General features: G+C 37.6%; 2 protein-coding genes across 8 annotated transcripts in view; one reads left to right on the top strand and one right to left on the bottom strand.

The window, feature by feature from the left end:
• The window catches only part of rfx2 (regulatory factor X, 2 (influences HLA class II expression)), a 42448-nt gene extending 28211 nt beyond the window's left edge, over window positions 1-14237 (top strand). For all 7 annotated transcript variants that reach the window (XM_082187590.1, XM_082187588.1, XM_082187587.1 and 4 more), the window contains 9 exons: window positions 439-557; window positions 5928-6037; window positions 6915-7072; window positions 7189-7286; window positions 8823-8972; window positions 9078-9286; window positions 11159-11312; window positions 12189-12231; window positions 12335-14237. In XM_082187590.1, the coding sequence (XP_082043716.1) occupies window positions 439-557; window positions 5928-6037; window positions 6915-7072; window positions 7189-7286; window positions 8823-8972; window positions 9078-9286; window positions 11159-11312; window positions 12189-12231; window positions 12335-12459 (1166 nt within the window). In that variant the 3' untranslated portion in view covers window positions 12460-14237. The remainder of the gene's footprint in view (window positions 1-438; window positions 558-5927; window positions 6038-6914; window positions 7073-7188; window positions 7287-8822; window positions 8973-9077; window positions 9287-11158; window positions 11313-12188; window positions 12232-12334) is intronic.
• A 292-nt stretch (window positions 14238-14529) lies between these two features.
• Window positions 14530-18905, bottom strand: part of fcho1 (FCH and mu domain containing endocytic adaptor 1) — a 45255-nt gene continuing 40879 nt past the window's right edge. The window contains exons 24-27 of the mRNA XM_082187575.1: window positions 17122-17318; window positions 16885-16949; window positions 15744-15911; window positions 14530-14999 (exon numbers count right to left, since the gene is read on the bottom strand). Coding sequence (XP_082043701.1) covers window positions 14971-14999; window positions 15744-15911; window positions 16885-16949; window positions 17122-17318 — 459 coding nt within the window. The 3' untranslated portion in view covers window positions 14530-14970. The remainder of the gene's footprint in view (window positions 15000-15743; window positions 15912-16884; window positions 16950-17121; window positions 17319-18905) is intronic.

The raw sequence follows: 18905 nt of genomic DNA, 5'->3' as shown, positions 1-18905 counted from the left end.
TAACCATCCCTTTAATGCGCTTTTAATAACACTGTTTAATATCAAACACGTCTTGCGGTTTAGCAACAGTAGACTGCATTTTACAACACTTACTTATTTGTCTGGTTTGGATGTTAAGTTTGGGCTTTTAGGGAGGAACGAAAGTGTATGAAGGAAAGGAAAGGGCGTTGGAAGGATTGCAATGAACATTTTACCTCGGTTTTCTCATTTTACCTTCAATGTTTTCATAATCGTTGGAAGCCAAAATTGAAATCGGAAATCAGCTACGATTAATCGCAAAGCCCTAATTAGTGCAGGCTTTTTCTACATTATACATTTTTCTACATTTAATAGAATTTAATAGAATTTACCTACAAGCACATCTAAAACATCTGAATGCATACACAACCAGCTTCAAGTCTTACTTCTCGCTCTTGGTAACACTGCGTGTTTTTTCAGATGTGTCTCACGTCCTTCCCCCCTTCCCTTCACCTGATCTGGGCTCGTGTCCTCTGCCCGAGCCAATCAACGTGAACGATGTTAAAAATCTACAGAGCAACTACAGGATTCACTGTGAGGTACTACACTGTTTTTTTTTGTTTGTTTGTTGTTGTTTTTTTCCAAATTTTTCCAAATGTAGCAAATTTGCCAATAGAGGTTGATTCCTTTTAGGGATGCACAATATATCGGCCACCATATCGGCATCGGCCGATATATGTAAATTTTTAATCCTATCGTTATCGACCCAATAAAAAATGTTGCCTGATAGATTAAAGCCGATAAATAATGGGTTATTTCCTTCAGCTGAGACACTTCAGATGCGCACTGTTCACCATGATGGTTTTGAATTGTTTGAAATATGATTGGAATCACTTCAAAAAAGGAAAACACAGTTAAGTGCAACAAGTCTGTCATATAGGCTACATAAAATTATACAACATAATTATAATTGTGTGCTTGGGACATGGATTTTAATGGTGAGACTTTTGTTTTTGTAATCAGGCTTTCAAAAATTACACACAAAACTTGGATCTAATATTTATCGGCCAGTATATCGGTTATCGGCTTTCAAATATATAGAATTATCAGTATCGGACATATTTTTCGTATCAGTGCATTCCTACTTCCTTTATAATGAGAGCACCCAGTGGAGGAAACAGTTTCACAGGGTCCTTGGAAAGGAAGCAACTTCTTAACAGCTATCTTTAGAAAATAATAGAGACACCTGGCAAAGATAAACTATTCCTTATTCCAGTGGAAATTAAAATTCTGATATTATATGCTTATTACAACAACTTCAAATAATTTAATAATTCAAAAATATAAAGTAAAATATAAAATATGTAAATGCCACTCTCTCACGGCCCTCTGCCTCGTCCTGCTCGCCACAAGAATATTAAAGAAATACAATTATGAATGAAATATACTACAGCAAATAGTTACACTAATCTACCCAAGGCTGTTTTCTTGCAACAATATATCAACATGTTTTCCATCTTGAATGTGAGCCTTGTTATTACGGGCAGCTAGAATAAGGAAAACCAAGCACCTGCAACATCTCAGAGAATGACCTTGTATGAACATTGTTCTTTCACAACCTGTGAATATTTGTCACACAGTCTCTGTTGAATTTAACGTGTTAACTGCATCAGATTTAATTACACATTTTATAATTGTTTAATTCTGTGATTTCTGAGGATTTTGAAAACAGAACAGCCTGAGAGTTTGCTTGAACCCCAGTATAGCTGTCCATGCTTAATACACGCACACAGACACATCATTTATTTCTTTGATTATAACTTTTAATTACTCACACTACCATTCAAAAGTGACAGTCAATACATTTATAATGTAAAGATTTCTATTTCAAATCAATCCTGTGCTTTTGAACTTTCTATTCATCAAATAATCCTGAATAAAAGTGTATTCTGGTTTCCACAAAAATATTAACTAAGCGATAGCGTTTCCGCTTAAGAAATGTAAGAAACTTAAGAAATCTATCTTGTGCACCAAATCAGCATATTAGAATGATTTCTGAAGGATCATGTGACCCTGAAGACTGGCGTAATGATGCTGAAAATTCAGCTCTGCTATCACAGGAATACACAACTGTTTTCTATCTTAATGTATTTTTAAATTGCAAAAATATTTCACATTGTTACAGTTTTCACAAATAAATGCAGCCTTGGTGAGCATAAGAGACTTCTTTCAAAAACATTACAAAAAAAAAACGGTAGTTGTATAATTATAATTATAATTTTACTTAAAACGTTTTCTAAATCAAATATAAAAATAATGTTGTAATAAGTATAGTGCTTTGCAAAGGATGGTGCTTTTAAAAAACATTTATGTTCTCGGTGTCTGTTATCTCCAGAAGTTGGTTGATAAGGAGTTGCTTCCAATACTAAATTCACTCTATTTAATGTGTGCTGGAAAGGGAGTGTTTTGAGATTGGTTCTTTGGAGTAGATTAGATTTCTTCTCTTCCCATGTTTTGCTTCATCAAATTAGAAAATGTACTTTAAACAAAAGAAAGCAAATATTATAATCGATTTAAAATCGGAGACCTTGTATAGAACAATTTTAATTGCAACACCCTCTTAGGTTTTACTTTCATTTTCAATGTGTTTTAATGGAAGAATAAACGGCACTTAATTCCCGTTCGCCGCAGCTTTGCTAAGTATTCCTTCTCCCTACTTTCTGCTGACTGAGTTCCTAGTTTGAAGTATTCTTGAGTTTTACTTTCAGAATGTGGCTTGTTTCATTACAGTCGGAGTGAAGCACTGCTCTCAATATTCTGACAGTTGAACTCGACCCATCTTCATTTCCTAGCACTCACTTTTAATGTCATTTCTGCCATGTTCGAACGCTCTTTCTCTCCATCTCTCTTTCTGTCCCTCCCCGTCCACTGCACACCTTTTTGTTCCAGGGCTTCTTTCATCCCTCAGACTATGAGTTTTCAGTCTTCTCAATCAACCTTTCACCCAGCAGGATATTTGCCATCCGTCTGTGCCCATCTGTGGGTCTTTCCCTACTCCTCACTACTAAAATATAAGTTAATTTGTTGCTGGTAAAGCATAAAAGTCAAAGTGTTTGATTTCTGCAAAACCAAACTAGAGTCTTATTGCAACATGAACAGGTTCACTCAGACCTCTCCCATTCAAATGGAAATGATTTCGCATTCTGAATATCTTTCATACTCCCTCTCTTAATATTGTTATAAACGAGTCCAGTGACAAGCTTTGTGCAACACTACACAATCACAAGCAGTCAGAACATATTTGATGTAGTGCTGTCAAATCAATTAATCATGATTAATCGCATCTAAAATAAAAGTTTGTAAATGTATAAAATATGTGTGTGACACACATATTATATAATTACAAACTTTTATTTTAGATGCGAGTGTGTATCAGGGGCATTTCCTCCCATGCAGGGGCATGCATGTGTATAGTATCAGTATAATGGATCCGTGCATTGTATCTTAAAGTGACAGCAGCCTAATATTCCTTCATCCATTGATTCGTTAATCAAACAACAAATCTTGTTCTTATTTTGTTGATTTTCATTTGACAGAAGTACTTTTTTTCCCTTAACATAGCAAATACCGAAACGTGACCCTAAAACCATGATAAATACCGAACCATGAGTAATTTTAACGGTTACACCTTTAATATATTTGAATACACACACACACAAACAAACACACACGTATATAGATATGCATGTATGTACAATGATATGTATGTATGTACAATATATTTACAACATTCTATGTTGCGATTTAATTAAAGATGCGATTAATAATTTTTTATTAATGCGATTAATAAAAAATAAAAAATAGAAACAAAGTGAACACCAAAATTTCCTGTCACTCTTCATTTTTTGCACTAGCGCTAAAGTTTCCAGTGCTTTTCAGGCAGTGGAAAAGAGAGAAAGATATGAAATTGCTGAACATATCCATTTTCACCAAAATCACTTGAACGTGTTAAATTATGCTCTTCGAACTGGTAAGTAGGTGTAGAGTGCTGATACACTTAAAGGGATACTTTACCGTTTTTTCATATTAAACTATGTTATTCCCTTAACTAAGACGAGTTGATACATACCTCTCTCGTCTCAGTGCGTGCACTAAATCCCTCTGTCTTGCGGCGAAACTTTGTTAGCCCAGTTCATTTAATATGGGCCAAGCAGAGAAGCTACCAAACACCTCCACGTTTTCCCTATTTAAATACAGTTACTCACGAAGTGTAACTCGACCTAGAACGGTGACACAAAACAAAACGTTGCGCTTTTCTAAGCGTGTAAAATGGATAACTATTTTGTATGGCGGAATACCATAGCAAGTGCTTGTAAGCACTTCGACTTGGCGCAGTAATATCTTCACTCGTGGAAAAATCCTCTCACCGGCCCCCGCTCCCTCTAGTGAAGATATTACTGCGCCAAGTCGAAGTGCTTACAAGCACTTGCTATGGTATTCCGCCATACAAAATAGTTATCCATTTTACACGCTTAGAAAAGCGAACTGAAAAAATTAAGCAATACCATAGCAAGTGCTTGTAAGCACTTCGACTTGGCGCAGTAATATCTTCACTCGTGGAAAAATCCTCTCACCGGCCCCCGCTCCCTCTAGTGAAGATATTACTGCGCCAAGTCGAAGTGCTTACAAGCACTTGCTATGGTATTCCGCCATACAAAATAGTTATCCATTTTACACGCTTAGAAAAGCGCAACGTTTTGTTTTGTGTCACCGTTCTAGGTCGAGTTACACTTCGCGAGTAACTGTATTTAAATAGGGAAAACGTGGAGGTGTTTGGTAGCTTCTCTGCTTGGCCCATATTAAATGAACTGGGCTAACAAAGTTTCGCCGCAAGACAGAGGGATTTAGTGCACGCACTGAGACGAGAGAGGTATGTATCAACTCGTCTTAGTTAAGGGGATAACATAGTTTAATATGAAAAAACGGTAAAGTATCCCTTTAAGGAAGTCAGAGCTCTACACTTTTAGTGCTGCCTGAGATAGGATGTGAGTTTATAAAACACAGTTTTTTTGAGTTCACACAAGTGCAGTACCCTTAAAAAATCATCGACTTGTCCTCTAGATTCAAGACTATAGTGCTTTTCCTCTCTTTCGACTAAGGTACGAAAGCTTGTTTGTCCAGGAAAGAGAATTTTCTCTTTTTTTGTTTTGGAGTGCTGTGTTTAATCTGTTGCCGGGGCAACGGTAAACAAGGTTGCCATGGTGACCTGGCTGCCAAAACATAGCATGTGACCGGCAAGGGCTGGGGGGGGGGGGGGGGGCCGTGTAACTGGATACAAGAGTGTGTCCTCATCGAGGAGAATCTGAGAGCTGAGTGTGAATCACTCTGAGACAAACACACAGTGAACTCACCACACTCTCACTTCTGCTATCCAGTAAAGCACCAACACCTACTTTTATTTCTGCATGTCACAGTTCACTGAAATACCATCCCTACCACACTGACTAAAGTTCCTTTTTTTGGACATAAACCAGAATATAAGATGTAGTTGAAAGTTTCTGTATGTGGATTGTGTTGTGTAACTAGTAAACTGTTTATATAAGAAGGTGGATTGCTCTCAAGATGGGTGCTTCTGAATGAGCACTGGCTGTTTTCATAATTTAAACTGCGAGATGGACGGTGATGTCGTGAGTGGGCCGCACTTCAGATGATCTCGTTGTCTGATATGCCAACAGGAAAGACAGGCGCTCAGAATAAAGGAGCACACTCATCTCACAAATGATATCATAACTCACATAGGAGCTTCTCAAGATATTCTTACAGCCCAAAAATCGACATCACACATTAGTGTTTTTGTTCCAAAACATATAGTGGCATTTAACGTCAGATTTGCAGTTTTGCTGTTTGAGTGTTTTAATTCGTGGAAGCTTGTTTAAACATTGCTTATAACCCTGATTTCTCTCTGTCAGGCGACTCTGGACGTAGTGATGAACTTGCAGTTCCATCTCATAGAGAAGCTATGGCAGACCTTTTGGTATTCAACAGCGCCATCTAGTGACGGAGCCACTACCATTAACAGGTGCTATATCCATACACGCCTTTATACAGTGTTCCCACAGTCAAATCTGCAAGTGTATAGAAATCTTTAAATTGTGATTTTCATTTTGAGCAAAACTCATCATAGAAAGTCAAGGACATTCCTGTAGTGTATTAGTATTGTGTGTGTGTGTGTGTGTGTTTATGTATTTGTGTATATATATTATTTTTCATCGGTTCAAAAGTTTAAGATTTTGTCTTTTTGTAAGAAGTCTCTTGTGCTTACCAAGGCTCCATTTACTAGATCAAAAATACAGTGAAAACAGTAATATTGTGCAATATTATTACAATTTAAATGAACTGTTTTGTATTTTAATATATTATAAAATGTAATCTTGCAATGTTTCAGCATCATTACTCCAGTCTTCAGTGTAACATGATCCTTCAGAAATCAATATAATGCTAGTTTGGTGCGCAAGAAACATTTCTGATTATTATCAATGTTAAAAAAAGTTGTGTTGCTTAATTTTTTTTTTTGAAAACATGATTTTCTTAAGGATTCTTTGATTCTTTAAAAACAGAAACAAAAAATATTTTGTAACATCTATCTTTACTGTCACTTTTGATCAATTTAAATGTCCTTGGCTGAGCAAAAGTATTATTTTCTTTATATCAAAAAAAAAAAATTCTTACTGAACCCAGATTTTTGAACTGTAGTGTAGGTGTTGCGCTCTCTGAGTGAAACTTTGAGGCCTTTTTATACATTTTTGTACAATAAGTTAATCTATTATTTTAAAAGATGCAACCTGTTCATTTATTTTTTACTTGCAATCAAGTAAAGTAAGTTTTGCTGTTTATCTTAATACATTTGAAACGAAGGAATTTCTGTCTGAACGAACATGTGTTGGTATATTGTGCAGTGAAGAGGATGTGGAGGACATCCCAGGATTCCCCAGAGAGAAGCTGATCGCTCTGTGTAAATATGAACCAATCAAACAGTGGATGAGGAGCTGTGATCACATCTTGTATCAGGCACTGGTGGAGATTCTCATCCCTGATGTACTGCGACCTGTTCCCAGTTAGTATTTCTTCTACTTCACACACTTACTGTGACCTGTTCCAGGGTCAGTGTTGCTGCTGTATTGTGGGCTGAATGTTTGAGTGCATGACTGATGGGAAATGTGATCCTTGCAGGCACTCTCACTCAAGCTATCAGAAACTTCGCTAAGAGTCTAGAGGGGTGGCTGACCTCAGCCATGACTGACTTCCCACAGGAGATTGTCCGCACTAAGGTATGTGTGTGTGTGTGTTTCTGACCTTAACTTAAAGGAGAAATTTGCTGAAAATATTCTCAGAAGCTGGCTAAAGCAGACACAATTCCAAGAAGAAGAAATTCTAAAAAACCTAATAAATAAATAAAAATGTAATTGAATATACAGTATTAAAAATGAAATTATAATGTATATTATTAATGTAAGAAATTCAAAAATGCAAAAAATAAAAAATGCAATTCTATAATAATGATACTCAAAAACTACTGTTTACTATTACTGTTTAAAAGTGTTGGGTCAGTAAGATTTTATGTTTTTGAAACAAGTACCTTATGATCACAAAAGCAGTGAAAATACAGTAAAAACACTAATATTGTGAAATAATTTCTCTTATCGATTTCAAATAACTTTCTATTTTAATACATTTTCAAATGTAATTTATTCTTGGGATGGCATTTTTTGGTAACACTTTACAGTAAGGTTTCATTAGCTAACATTAGTTAACTACTTTAGCTAACATTTAACTAATAATTAACAATACATCTACAGCATTTATTCATCTTAGTTAATGTTCATTTCAACATTTACTTATACATTATTAAAATCAAAGGTTCTATTAGTTAATGATTTATGAACTAACATAAATGATGAACAGCTGTTTTTTTTTATTAACTGACAATAAAGATCAATAAATATGGCAACAAATGTATTTCTCATTGTTAGGTCATGTTAGATATTACATTAACTAATGTTAACAAATGAAACATTATTGTAAAGTGTTACCCATGATCCTACAGAAATCATTCTAATTTCCTGACTTGGTACTCAAGAAACATTTAGTATTATTATTAGTATTATTATCAATGTTGAAATCGGGTCTGCTGCTTAATACTTTTCGATTATTTTTTGTTTAATTTCAAAAGAGCATTACACACAAGAGCATTACACTTTTTCTTGTTACAGTGTAATAATACATTTAAGTACTGAGTAATAATAGTTAACAACATGTACTTTACTATAGGGTTTACTATGGTGTTGCACTTTATTTTACAGTATGTACACTTACATGTACTTAGTGTATTTACCTTAAAAAGTACTGGGTAATATAAGGTATCTGATCTAAATGGTTTAAGGTTAGGTTTTGGTGTAGGTTTAGGGTTAGTACCTAGTTATTATCCAGTTACTGCACTTTCTATAATAATTACACAGTATGTATAATGGGGAACAAGACTGTAAAATTGAATTTGACCAGGTTTGGTTTAGGGCTAGTTGCATGTAACTATGCATAATTTGTTATTACTAAAGTAAGTACAAGTAACGTAAAGCATTTTTGCTGAATAAAAGTATAATTACAAAAGAAAATCTTGCTGACCCCAAACATTTCAAAGGTTGTGTTAAAAACATAGCTAGGTTAGGGTGTATGCTTGTGGCTTGTCCTATGATGAATGTTTTTTTGTGCTTTAGAAGTGAACTGTGTAACCTTGGTGACTGACCTTACAGGATGTGAGGATTAGGTATTTTTGTGTTGATGCTCACACGGTTTTGTCGTCTGCGCAGGCTGCAGTAGTGAGTGCGTTTGCGCAGACCCTGCGCCGTTACACCTCTCTGAATCATCTGGCTCAGGCGGCTCGAGCCGTCCTGCAGAACACCTCACAGATCAACCAGATGCTCAGCGACCTCAACAGAGTGGACTTCGCTAACGTGCAGGTCTGTCTTCTGCTGGAACATCAGAAACACTTCAGGTTCATGGAGGTTATAAGGAGGTGTGAGTGTTCGTTCTCTGCTCACTCTGAGTGTGTGTGTTTGTCACAGGAGCAGGCGTCCTGGGTGTGCCAGTGTGATGAGAGTGTGGTCCAGCGTTTGGAGCAAGACTTTAAGGTGACCCTGCAGCAGCAGAGCTCTCTGGATCAGTGGGCCGCCTGGCTGGATAACGTGGTCAACCAGGTGCTGAAACCCTACGACGGCAGTCCCAGCTTCCCTCGTGCCGCGCGCCAGTTCCTGCTCAAGTGGTCCTTTTACAGGTACAAGGCTCCTTAGAAAAACCCTCGGTGGGCTCTTACTTCTCAACTACATTTATTTCACTTTTCATACCTGCAAACTAGTCGCTTTTCTGTGAAATTCGCCGTTTTGAAACAAAATATGTCATTTATTTGAATCGTGTAGATCCGATGAGTTTTTTTTCTGGGTTGGGGGGGTTGGAGGTTGAGGGGTGAAATTGCATTTACAATAAAAATTGGAAATTGGCTAATTTCATATAGACTGGAGTGAGACCATACGTCTCTCGAGCTGTCGCGATCTTTATCTGCGCTCTGTAGCATGACAGATCGCTGTAGCGCATCAGTTCAATCAAGTGGCAGCGCTCACAGACTAAACATACTGAGGTAAAAACTCAAAATGTTGAGTTTTATTTTTTTAAGTAACATAACGCGACTTAAGGCGACTCAAGGAGCTGGTATGTTACTTAACTATATCATTATAAATTATAAATAAAAAAACTCAAAATGTTGATATAACGTTAGTTAAGTAACATAACACCCCAGTGGGGCCAATCATACCTAACGCGTTTTTTGCAGTGAGAGGCGCCTATTTTCAATTGTTTTCCTATGGCAGCAAGCGTTCTGCACGCTGTTTATGCGCCTGCTGCGTCTCGTGTTTAAAAAAAAAAAGCAACTCCAAGCGGAAAAAGCGCCCGACGTCATCGCGTTTTTTTCCACTGTCCAATCGAATGAATGGAGAGGCGGGCCTTCCGTTTTAGTGATGAAAGCTACAGTTGCTTGAACGCCCGGAGAGTGCGGTGATGGAGGATAAACTTGTGGTGCTCTCGCGGGTTAACAGTGCCCGGTTGCATAAAGCACTTTAAGTTTTTCCCTTAAGTATGATACTTAAGGGGCGATTTCCCCTTACCTAAGAGAATAACTTAAGGGTGTTGCATATCTCTTAAACGGTTCTCTTAGGTAAGGGAAACATTTAAGTGTTTCACGACAGCGATCCTGGATTCACGTTATAAAAGTATGTTGTTGCCATAGATACGCAAAACACTAACACTAACACTTTCGCAGTTTCATCAAATAAAGTAGGCTAGGGTATCGGAATGGATAATGAAAACAAAAAAAGAAAGCCTAATTGGACAGAGAAGGAGAAATGCATTCTTCTTGACGAATATTGTAAAAAAAAAAAAAAAAAAAATTTGACCGTTGCGTTTAAATGACGGGAAAGAGCCCCCGCAAGTGGCCGCAACCCGGTGAACCAGCTGCTGACAGACGATTTATGCACGTGGAAAACATCTCCACTACCGTCTAAAAACTCCCTGTTGCAAAAAAAAAACCCGCAGTGCTATAAGCAGTTGTAACACCGCAGGTAAAGAGTGGTTGCGATGTGTGACATGCAAGGTCGCCGTCTAGTTTGTTAGCGATGTCAAATATTGCGCGTCGATCAAATCGGTATTCACTCAGCGCGGTGTTTTGTGATTGAACGATTCAGCATTTTGAACGAATCGTTTCATTTATTAAGACGGTCACTTGCCGCCGACTATTGGCGGTTTAGTTTCATGTTTAAAAGTATCATTGATTTGATTTTTTTCTTTTTTTCCAAAATGTTTCTTGTCAGAATGCACCAGAATGCTTAATTTACATGTTAAAATCATAAAAATGGTCTCGTGGGGGACGACGCCCCAGACCCCCCTACAACAAATGACTTCGTAAACGTCACCTTTTTCACCGCTTGTGAGTTTGCAGGTCTGACTTCCATTTCATCAGGCATCTTAACAGACACACAGCTTTACAACAACTGATCTTCTGAAGAGGGCAGATTGAAAGCAGCGTTTTAATCTGTGGCGGGTGTTGTGGTTTTGTTGTGGTAGTTTGTAATGAAACTCTCTGTTGCCCTGGTTACAGCTCCATGGTGATCAGAGATCTGACTCTGCGCTCGGCCGCAAGCTTTGGCTCCTTCCACCTCATCCGTCTGCTCTATGATGAATACATGTTCTATTTGGTAGAACACCGTGTCGCCCATGCAACCGGAGAGACGCCCATCGCTGTCATGGGGGAGGTGAGGAGATCTGGCTGCTCCATGGTTTAATATTTCAGACCTTCGTGCATTAATCCAACCGCTTGTATTAAGCGTTGAGCACATGCAGGCGTTTCTTTTGGCCCTGTCGACTAAGAAAATAAACTCCCTGAATACACACTTTTCACGCCTGCAGTAGTTTATTTAAATAACAATGTCCAAGAGCATATATGCGCGCCATCAGAGTATTGTTATTTTTCTGAAACCTCCATTCCATCACAACTCAAACGATGTATTGTGTTTAATAGTATTCTGTGGTGGAAGTGACATTTTACATTTTGTGAGTGGTTGAATTCTTTGTTTTTCTAAGGCTAATTTCCTAGCTAGCATTTGATTTTATAGTAAATGCACAGAATTACATATTTATAATCTATCTATCTGTCTGCACATTCATATTAATACTATTCATATTATAATTATATCTATCTACAAATTCATATAAATAATTTTATTGATTGCCTAATTCTGTCTGTACATTCATATAAATACTAATACTGATATCATTATATGTCTGTCTACACATTAATATTAATTATATAATAAATATGTAGAGATATAATTCATTATTATTTAAATAATTCATAAAAATATTCAGCTCATATTTATCTTATACTTTTGTCTCGGTGGTTATTACACTAACATTTGGTAAATTGTACATTTGTTTGTGGAGGAAATGACTAAATATAAACAATTTGTTTAAGCAAATACTTTTCACATAATAAATATTGAATTGGTTTAACATTATTTAAATTTTGTTTAGATCAATGTTATTTATAGGTTTTAAAATGTAATACAATATGCAAATCAATCATAAAAATTTACGTTTTAAAAAAACATGTATTTTTTTTACATTTTCAGTTCAGTGACCTCAGTTCAATGATGCCATCACTCATGGAGAAAGGTAATGGATTTTGATGCCAACCCAAAAAAGAAAGTTTCTTTTTTCTCATTTCGAAAGTTCCTCTGCTCTGTATTCCAACATCCTCCTCTTTTCCCTCTCCCAGATGCCTCATTCTCAGACGATATGGCCAGTGATGGAGACATGTCGAGGATGAGCGAGAGGAGTATGAGCGAGCCGGCGGTGAAGAGAGAGAGAATCGAGAGCAGTCACTCCCTGCAGGAGATCTAGGAGCGGGGCGTCAGGCTCACCCCAGACCACATTCTTACGGCTGCCGGTGGCCAAGCTAACACTCAGCCGTGAGCTTTTTCTTTATCTTGAGGGTACGGAGGTCTGTTTAGGGTCAGTGTGTGTGTCTCTCTCTCTCGCCTTTAGGTTTTCTCCGACTGTGAAACAAGAACGTGCTGGTTTTGTGATGTGTTTTTTCATGTGCCATAGTCTTCTTTCAGTGCCTTAGATGAGAAAAGAAACACTAGAGCAGAACTGTCTCTCTCTTTCTCTTTGACCTTCTCTCGTTCTGTCGTTTCCTCGGCCGTGCCTCTAACCGCAGAATGAATGTATCGTCTCAGAACCTCAGATGTGTCTAAAGCACCTTTTAAAGATGGTCACATTTTTAGACTTTCTGCCTCGGCCGTTTCCTCGCGGTTCCTCAGGCGTAGATGCAACCTGCTGACCCCAAAGCTGCGTCGCAGCGTCCACCCAAACCTGCTGCACATGCAAAGCCTTTCCGTGACGAAAAGGATGGAGAACGCTCCATTCCAGACGTTTTGTAGATGAACCCCTGGCCATATGAGATGCCTAGTCTATACCTCAACAGTTTTTAGTTCTAATGAGTTAATTTCTAACTTTTTAATACGTTTTATAAAAATCACTATGAGATTATTCAACTGTTTGCTCCGATCGGTTGCCCTGAAAGCACCCCATTCTCGTTCGAAAGCTTCAGGATGTACATACGCCTACTGTGTTGATGGTAACCGCTCTGCTCTTGAACCCAAGCAAAGCAGTTTCCACCAAATATGGTTTGTGAAACTTTTTGGTCTAGTTTTGTAGTTATTTGACGAGTTCTTAGTTGTTTGCAGTGGTTAAAAAGAGCCTCGGTGATTTGTCGATATATTGAACGTACCTGTGCGTGAGCGTGCATCTGTACACAAGGCCTTCTGAAGTAACTGGAAGTGAGTCTGCACTCACCAGGTTATGACTAGTTCTGTGTTATTTTTATTACAATCTTCTTTTTTTTTAAGATTAAAATATTTTTTTTGAATAACATATTTAAGTAGATATTGTGTATATGTAATAGCAAAAAAACGTAAACGCTACGTAATAGCTAAAAATTTCTATAAAACGCCACATCTCAGAAAGCCTTTTCTAGAAGACGTAGAGAACCCCAAAATAGACGCGTCTAGTAACAGAATATGCAGATTCTTGCAAATATGCCTCATTACCTGGTGCTGTACATCTGATGTTTTAGTTTTCACGCTTTTAATAAAGACAACGTGCCCACTTAGCTGAAGTAAAGCTGGAAACATTTTCAGGAGATCTATCGTTTTCAGGATACATCATTTGTTTTTGAGGATGTTGTGCTGAACCCGGTTGGGATCTTTACCGGTGCCTGGTAGCGGCCCGTAACGGGCACCCTACATGTCCCTCTCTGCTATTTACAAAGATAAACTTTATTTCTCCTAGCTGTTTTGTGTTTGTTTCTGAGAAGTGATTGGCGGATGTTTTCTCACTGTGGTTGGTTGTGAGTGTCAGGCTCTGTACTTTAACGCCTGTCATGGTTCTTTGCCTGTTGTGTGCTTTTGGGAAAGATTTTTTTCTTTTTCTTTTTTTTTGTAATGCTGTTTTAAAGCTTCTGGCTAAGGATTATTTTTATGGAGGTAGCTGCAATTCTTCTCACTACTATATTGATACCTTATTTTTGTGTCTTTAAAATATCTTTATTTAGCCTCAACTGCTTAGTTCGACTGTATTTTGTACTGGTAAAAAGTGTAATAAATTTGTGTAAACCACTTTTGTCTCAGACTAACTGCTTGCTTTGTAATGGGATAGTTCCTAAATTCAGTCTGTTCATCATATAAAGCGATCGAGTCTCTTCAGAAAATTCTGACTAAACCACTCAATTCATATGGATTAGTTTTACGATCTATGTATGAATTTGTGGTAGTTGCGTGGACTGCAATTGGAGGGACAGAAATTGTTCAGATTTCATTAAAAATATCTTCATTTATGTTCCGAAGATAAACAAAAGATTTACGGGTTTGGAACGACATGAATCATAACCCTTTAAAGTAAAAAAACAAGTCTATTTGTGTGATTTTTATTTTTATCTTTAAGTAAACCTTTCTTGAATACTCAACATGAGACCATTTTTTCAATAAATGTCAGAATATTTATATCCATTATACATATTCATACTTACTCATTCACAAATTTGCACTAAAAATGAAAGGAAATGTACATCCAGTTCTTCAAACTTTAAATAAATGTGTGGTTTGCACACTGAACAAACAATTCTATACAGATAAAAGAGTAGAGGCTGGTTGTGGTCCCTAATCCCAGTGCCATACTTATTCTAAAGCAATGCATCATGGGTATTATCTATTTCCTACACATCACTTTCTGTATATACAATGTGATCTCTTCTGTTTAGGCCTTTAGCACATGGACAGTTCCACCAGCCCAGGTAGGTTTAAAAAGTGCAAACGTTGTGCCTCGGTGGTACCGGAGCGGCACCATCACCTCTCACAAAGAACAGCCGGCCATATATTTTCCTGTAAAACGATACAGATGAACATTATTACTACATTTGACAATGAATGCATCATGCTGTTATCACTATACCAGTCTTGATTTGCTTTTTCAAGAAAACACTGCAAAAACTATTAATTAATAACTAAGCACCAATTAAACTCACTTAAGAAGCACAACTGTTTTCAGAGATGATACCTTGAATATTATACTTAATATTAAAAAGCACAAGGGACTGTTCAAGTTTAGCAAAAAGTGGTGATGGTTATAATTAGGTGAACATCAAGATATACAGTCGTGTTTTAAAAAAGGATCACTTGTTAGGAACCGGTAATGATCTTCTGAGTGATAAATGTATACATACTGCATTTAAATGGTTAAAATATTCACAGTCATGCATTCGGCAGACGCCTTTCTTTAAAGCAACACTGCATTCAAGATAACTATGACCATGGTGTTGCTGGGGTTAATGATAAACAAGTTGTGCAAGTAGATTTCACCATAAATACCTATTATGGAAATGCTCAGCTTGTGGAGGATAGGTGTGTTGTGGTGCCAAGCAATTGGTCAAAAAATCTAAACTTAGAGTGCAGGAGGGACCTGAGCATCTTTGAACTGCTAGAATATCCTAGAGACTTCATAAGCATCCCCCTAGAGACCACCCAAAACAATCAGCAACCCCCTGGCAACAAGATATCCTACTAAATAAACAATTATGAACTGAAGGGAGCTGCTTATGAGGGACATAAAGTAGGTCTGGCTCCCACCTGTGGCAAACCTCTTCTTCACCAGGGACATGCGGTACCGGCTGCCCACCAGCTCCACGTTAATGCCTGACAGAGAAGCCCCGGATCCCACAAACTGCACAGCCAGGCTCGGGGGAGGCCCGCGGGGAACCTCCAGGCACTGCCAACTGGCGCACAATGTGCCAGACCCTGAGACCCATACACACACACACACACACACACACACACACACACACACACACACACACACACACACACACACACACACACACACACACACACACACACACACACACACAGAGTTAGCAGCTGCTCTTAGGTTTACATCACAGACCTTGTTAAGATATGTGCAAGAGCCTTTAGAAATAAAAGATCATCTTAAAATATCCTAATGGTGCCCATATTTGAATAAACATGCAGTTGCTTCCAAAATGTTCACAACCCTCCCTTGATGCTCTGTCAGTCTCCCTCTGATCTTATGTATTCAGAAGTTTGTTTCTTGGCCTCTCGCTCTTCTGCCCACTTCCACTGAAAACATTGTGTCAGTGCAGCGCTTTAAACTCCGCTAAGATGTACCAGCGCTAAACTATATATAGTGCAGTTTTCTTCTTCAAGGAAATCAATATTCGTTAGATGTTCTTTAGTTCTTCCATTTTATGACTGATATTTATTCTGTTGTTTAAAAATGACGTTTTCATTTTAGAACTCTTCACACACATTAACGTTATTTCAAAGGAGAATTTTAAATAATCGCTGTATTCCATATGATGCCAGAACAGTGACCAGTTTGTAGATCAAAACTCTAAAATCAAATGATTCAATTATAACCCAGTACGCTGACATTAAATCAAATATGGTACAGGTTAGACTTCATGATGTCAAACAAGAATCAAAAATCATTAATTGTTTAATTTGGGAGTGAGTGAGGACTGAAATTTAGGTCTGTTCGTCACAAACACATACAATATATGGCTTCTGAAGTCTTTTTTATTGTTTTTGTTAACTAAAACAACACACAAATTTTTTGAAAATTATCACAAATGCTGGCACTGGCTGGGAACTTTTTTTTTTTTTTTTAATGCTTGCGTGGAAAGAGTTAAACATGAATCATGAATGAGTGACAGAAAAAGAAAGGAGAGGATGAACAGGTGGCAGCAGTGACCTTTGCTGTGATTTGTCGGGGAGAGGTTTGGCAATTTCCACAGGAGTCGTCTTTCCTCTGCACTCCTGTGAAACAGAACAAGTCAGTAACACAGTTCTCTTCATCTATCACTTCTCTCATCACATATTCACTTCATTTTCTCTTATCTTTCCATCTCTATAAGCAGCCTCCCAAACCTCAATGTTCTTTTCTCGTAATCTGCGTATATGTTGTTATGAATGTGTGTCCAGTTCTCACCAGGATGCAGGCGGCTGGCACTGCAGGTCTGTGGCCGTGTGATCGAGGGGCAGCAGCACTTGTACAGTGGTCAGCTGGGTGGAGGGGGCGGTTGCGGGGCAGCAGTGGTAATCCAGCGACACACGGGTCACTGTGCCACTGCGCTGACACTCTGCGGACAACAGGAGGGGCGCACGACCCGGATCCTGAGATGACGCCTACGAGAGTTCAATCAAAAAAACACTCACATAAACATTTCAAATAGTTTTATGATAGATTATAAACATTTTCAAAGATGTTAACCTTTAAAGGAATATTCCGGGTTCAATGCAAGTTAAGCATAGTCGACAGAGTTTGTTGATGTAATAATGTTGATTAACACAAAAAAGGTTCAAATCAAGATTCATTTATGGAAATGTGAAGCTTATAATTTTATAAGCGCACTTACACTATAACAGTTTTACACTTTGGGATTGGTAAAATGATTTATTGTTTTTGAAAGAAGTCTCTTATCCTCATCTAGACTGTATTTATTGGATTAAAAATACAGTAAAAACAATCATTTTGTAGAATAAACAACTATTTTCTATTTTAATATATTTTAAAATGTAATTTATTTCTGTGATGGCAAAGCTGATTTTTCAGCATCATTACTCCAGTCTTCAGAGTCACATGATCCTACAAAAATTATTCTAATATGCTATTGCACAATTAGGCCTGTTACGATAACAAATTTTGCTGGACGATAAATTGTCCAAGAAATTATTGCGATAAACGATAATATTGTCGTTCTGAGACCATTTTCATTTAATATAATGATAATGGCATAATAATGCAGGTACACCTTTTCAAAGATCTATAAACTTTTATTTCTAAAGAATATTAAACATTGAAAACGGAAAACATTTTAAATATCCACAAAAAATGAACAAAACAACCAAAAACAATAAAAGCAATGGACTCTCAGTGTCTGTTAACAAAAAAACTCACTTGAATAAATACCAAAAACAATAAATAAAATGGATGTAAACAAAATTGCACTTCAAAAAAATTATTAAACATTAGGCTCAGACATAAATAGTGATACATTCCATAACAGGCAAAACTGCCAGTTAGGACCTTTGTAAACAAAAAAAAAAAAAGCCTCAACAGGCCATATCACACCATTTTGCACTGTCCTCCTGTTACTTTGTCGACTAAACGCCAGAGTGATTGTGTAACTTACTGTCGGGAAGACGGAGACGCACTTTATTGCGTGTGTATGCAACGCACTGAAAATACTTGGTTAGGATTAGGGGTGAGGAGTGCGTGCGTATTACACGCCATAAAGTGCGTATCATATGCACGCAAAAACTATTTTGGGCGTATAAATGGCACGAGAAATAACATTATAGATACGCATTTTCATGAGATCGGGCTCGACATACCGGCTCGCTCAGGTTAAGTGGTTCCAGGGCTGCCAACTTTTGAGTTTAGCTTGGAGTGAGATTTTCTCACTTTTTTTTCTCCAACTCACAACTAGCGTCTTCTCTCTCTCTCCCGGCAGTCGCCGCAAGCAGTCCCGCTTTCCCATACAAAGACCATGTGACTGACAACAATGCAACTGACAACCGAGAGTGGTCATCCAGTCTCTTTGGTAGAGAGAGAGACGATCGAGGAAAACAAACAAGCATGCAAATAGAATTATCGCGGCCGGAAAAATTATCGAGCTCATTTTTTTTAATCGTGCGATTAATTGATTTATTGACTATCGCGACAGGCCTATGCACAATAAAAAAAAAATTTTTTTTAAACAAAAACATTTT

The sequence above is a fragment of the Leuciscus leuciscus genome (genome assembly GCF_965113295.1).
Source record: "Leuciscus leuciscus genome assembly, chromosome: 13".
NCBI lineage: Eukaryota > Metazoa > Chordata > Actinopteri > Cypriniformes > Leuciscidae > Leuciscus > Leuciscus leuciscus.
The sequence above is the reverse complement of the archived record's forward strand: the minus strand, read 5'-3'. Positions and strand labels throughout refer to the sequence as shown.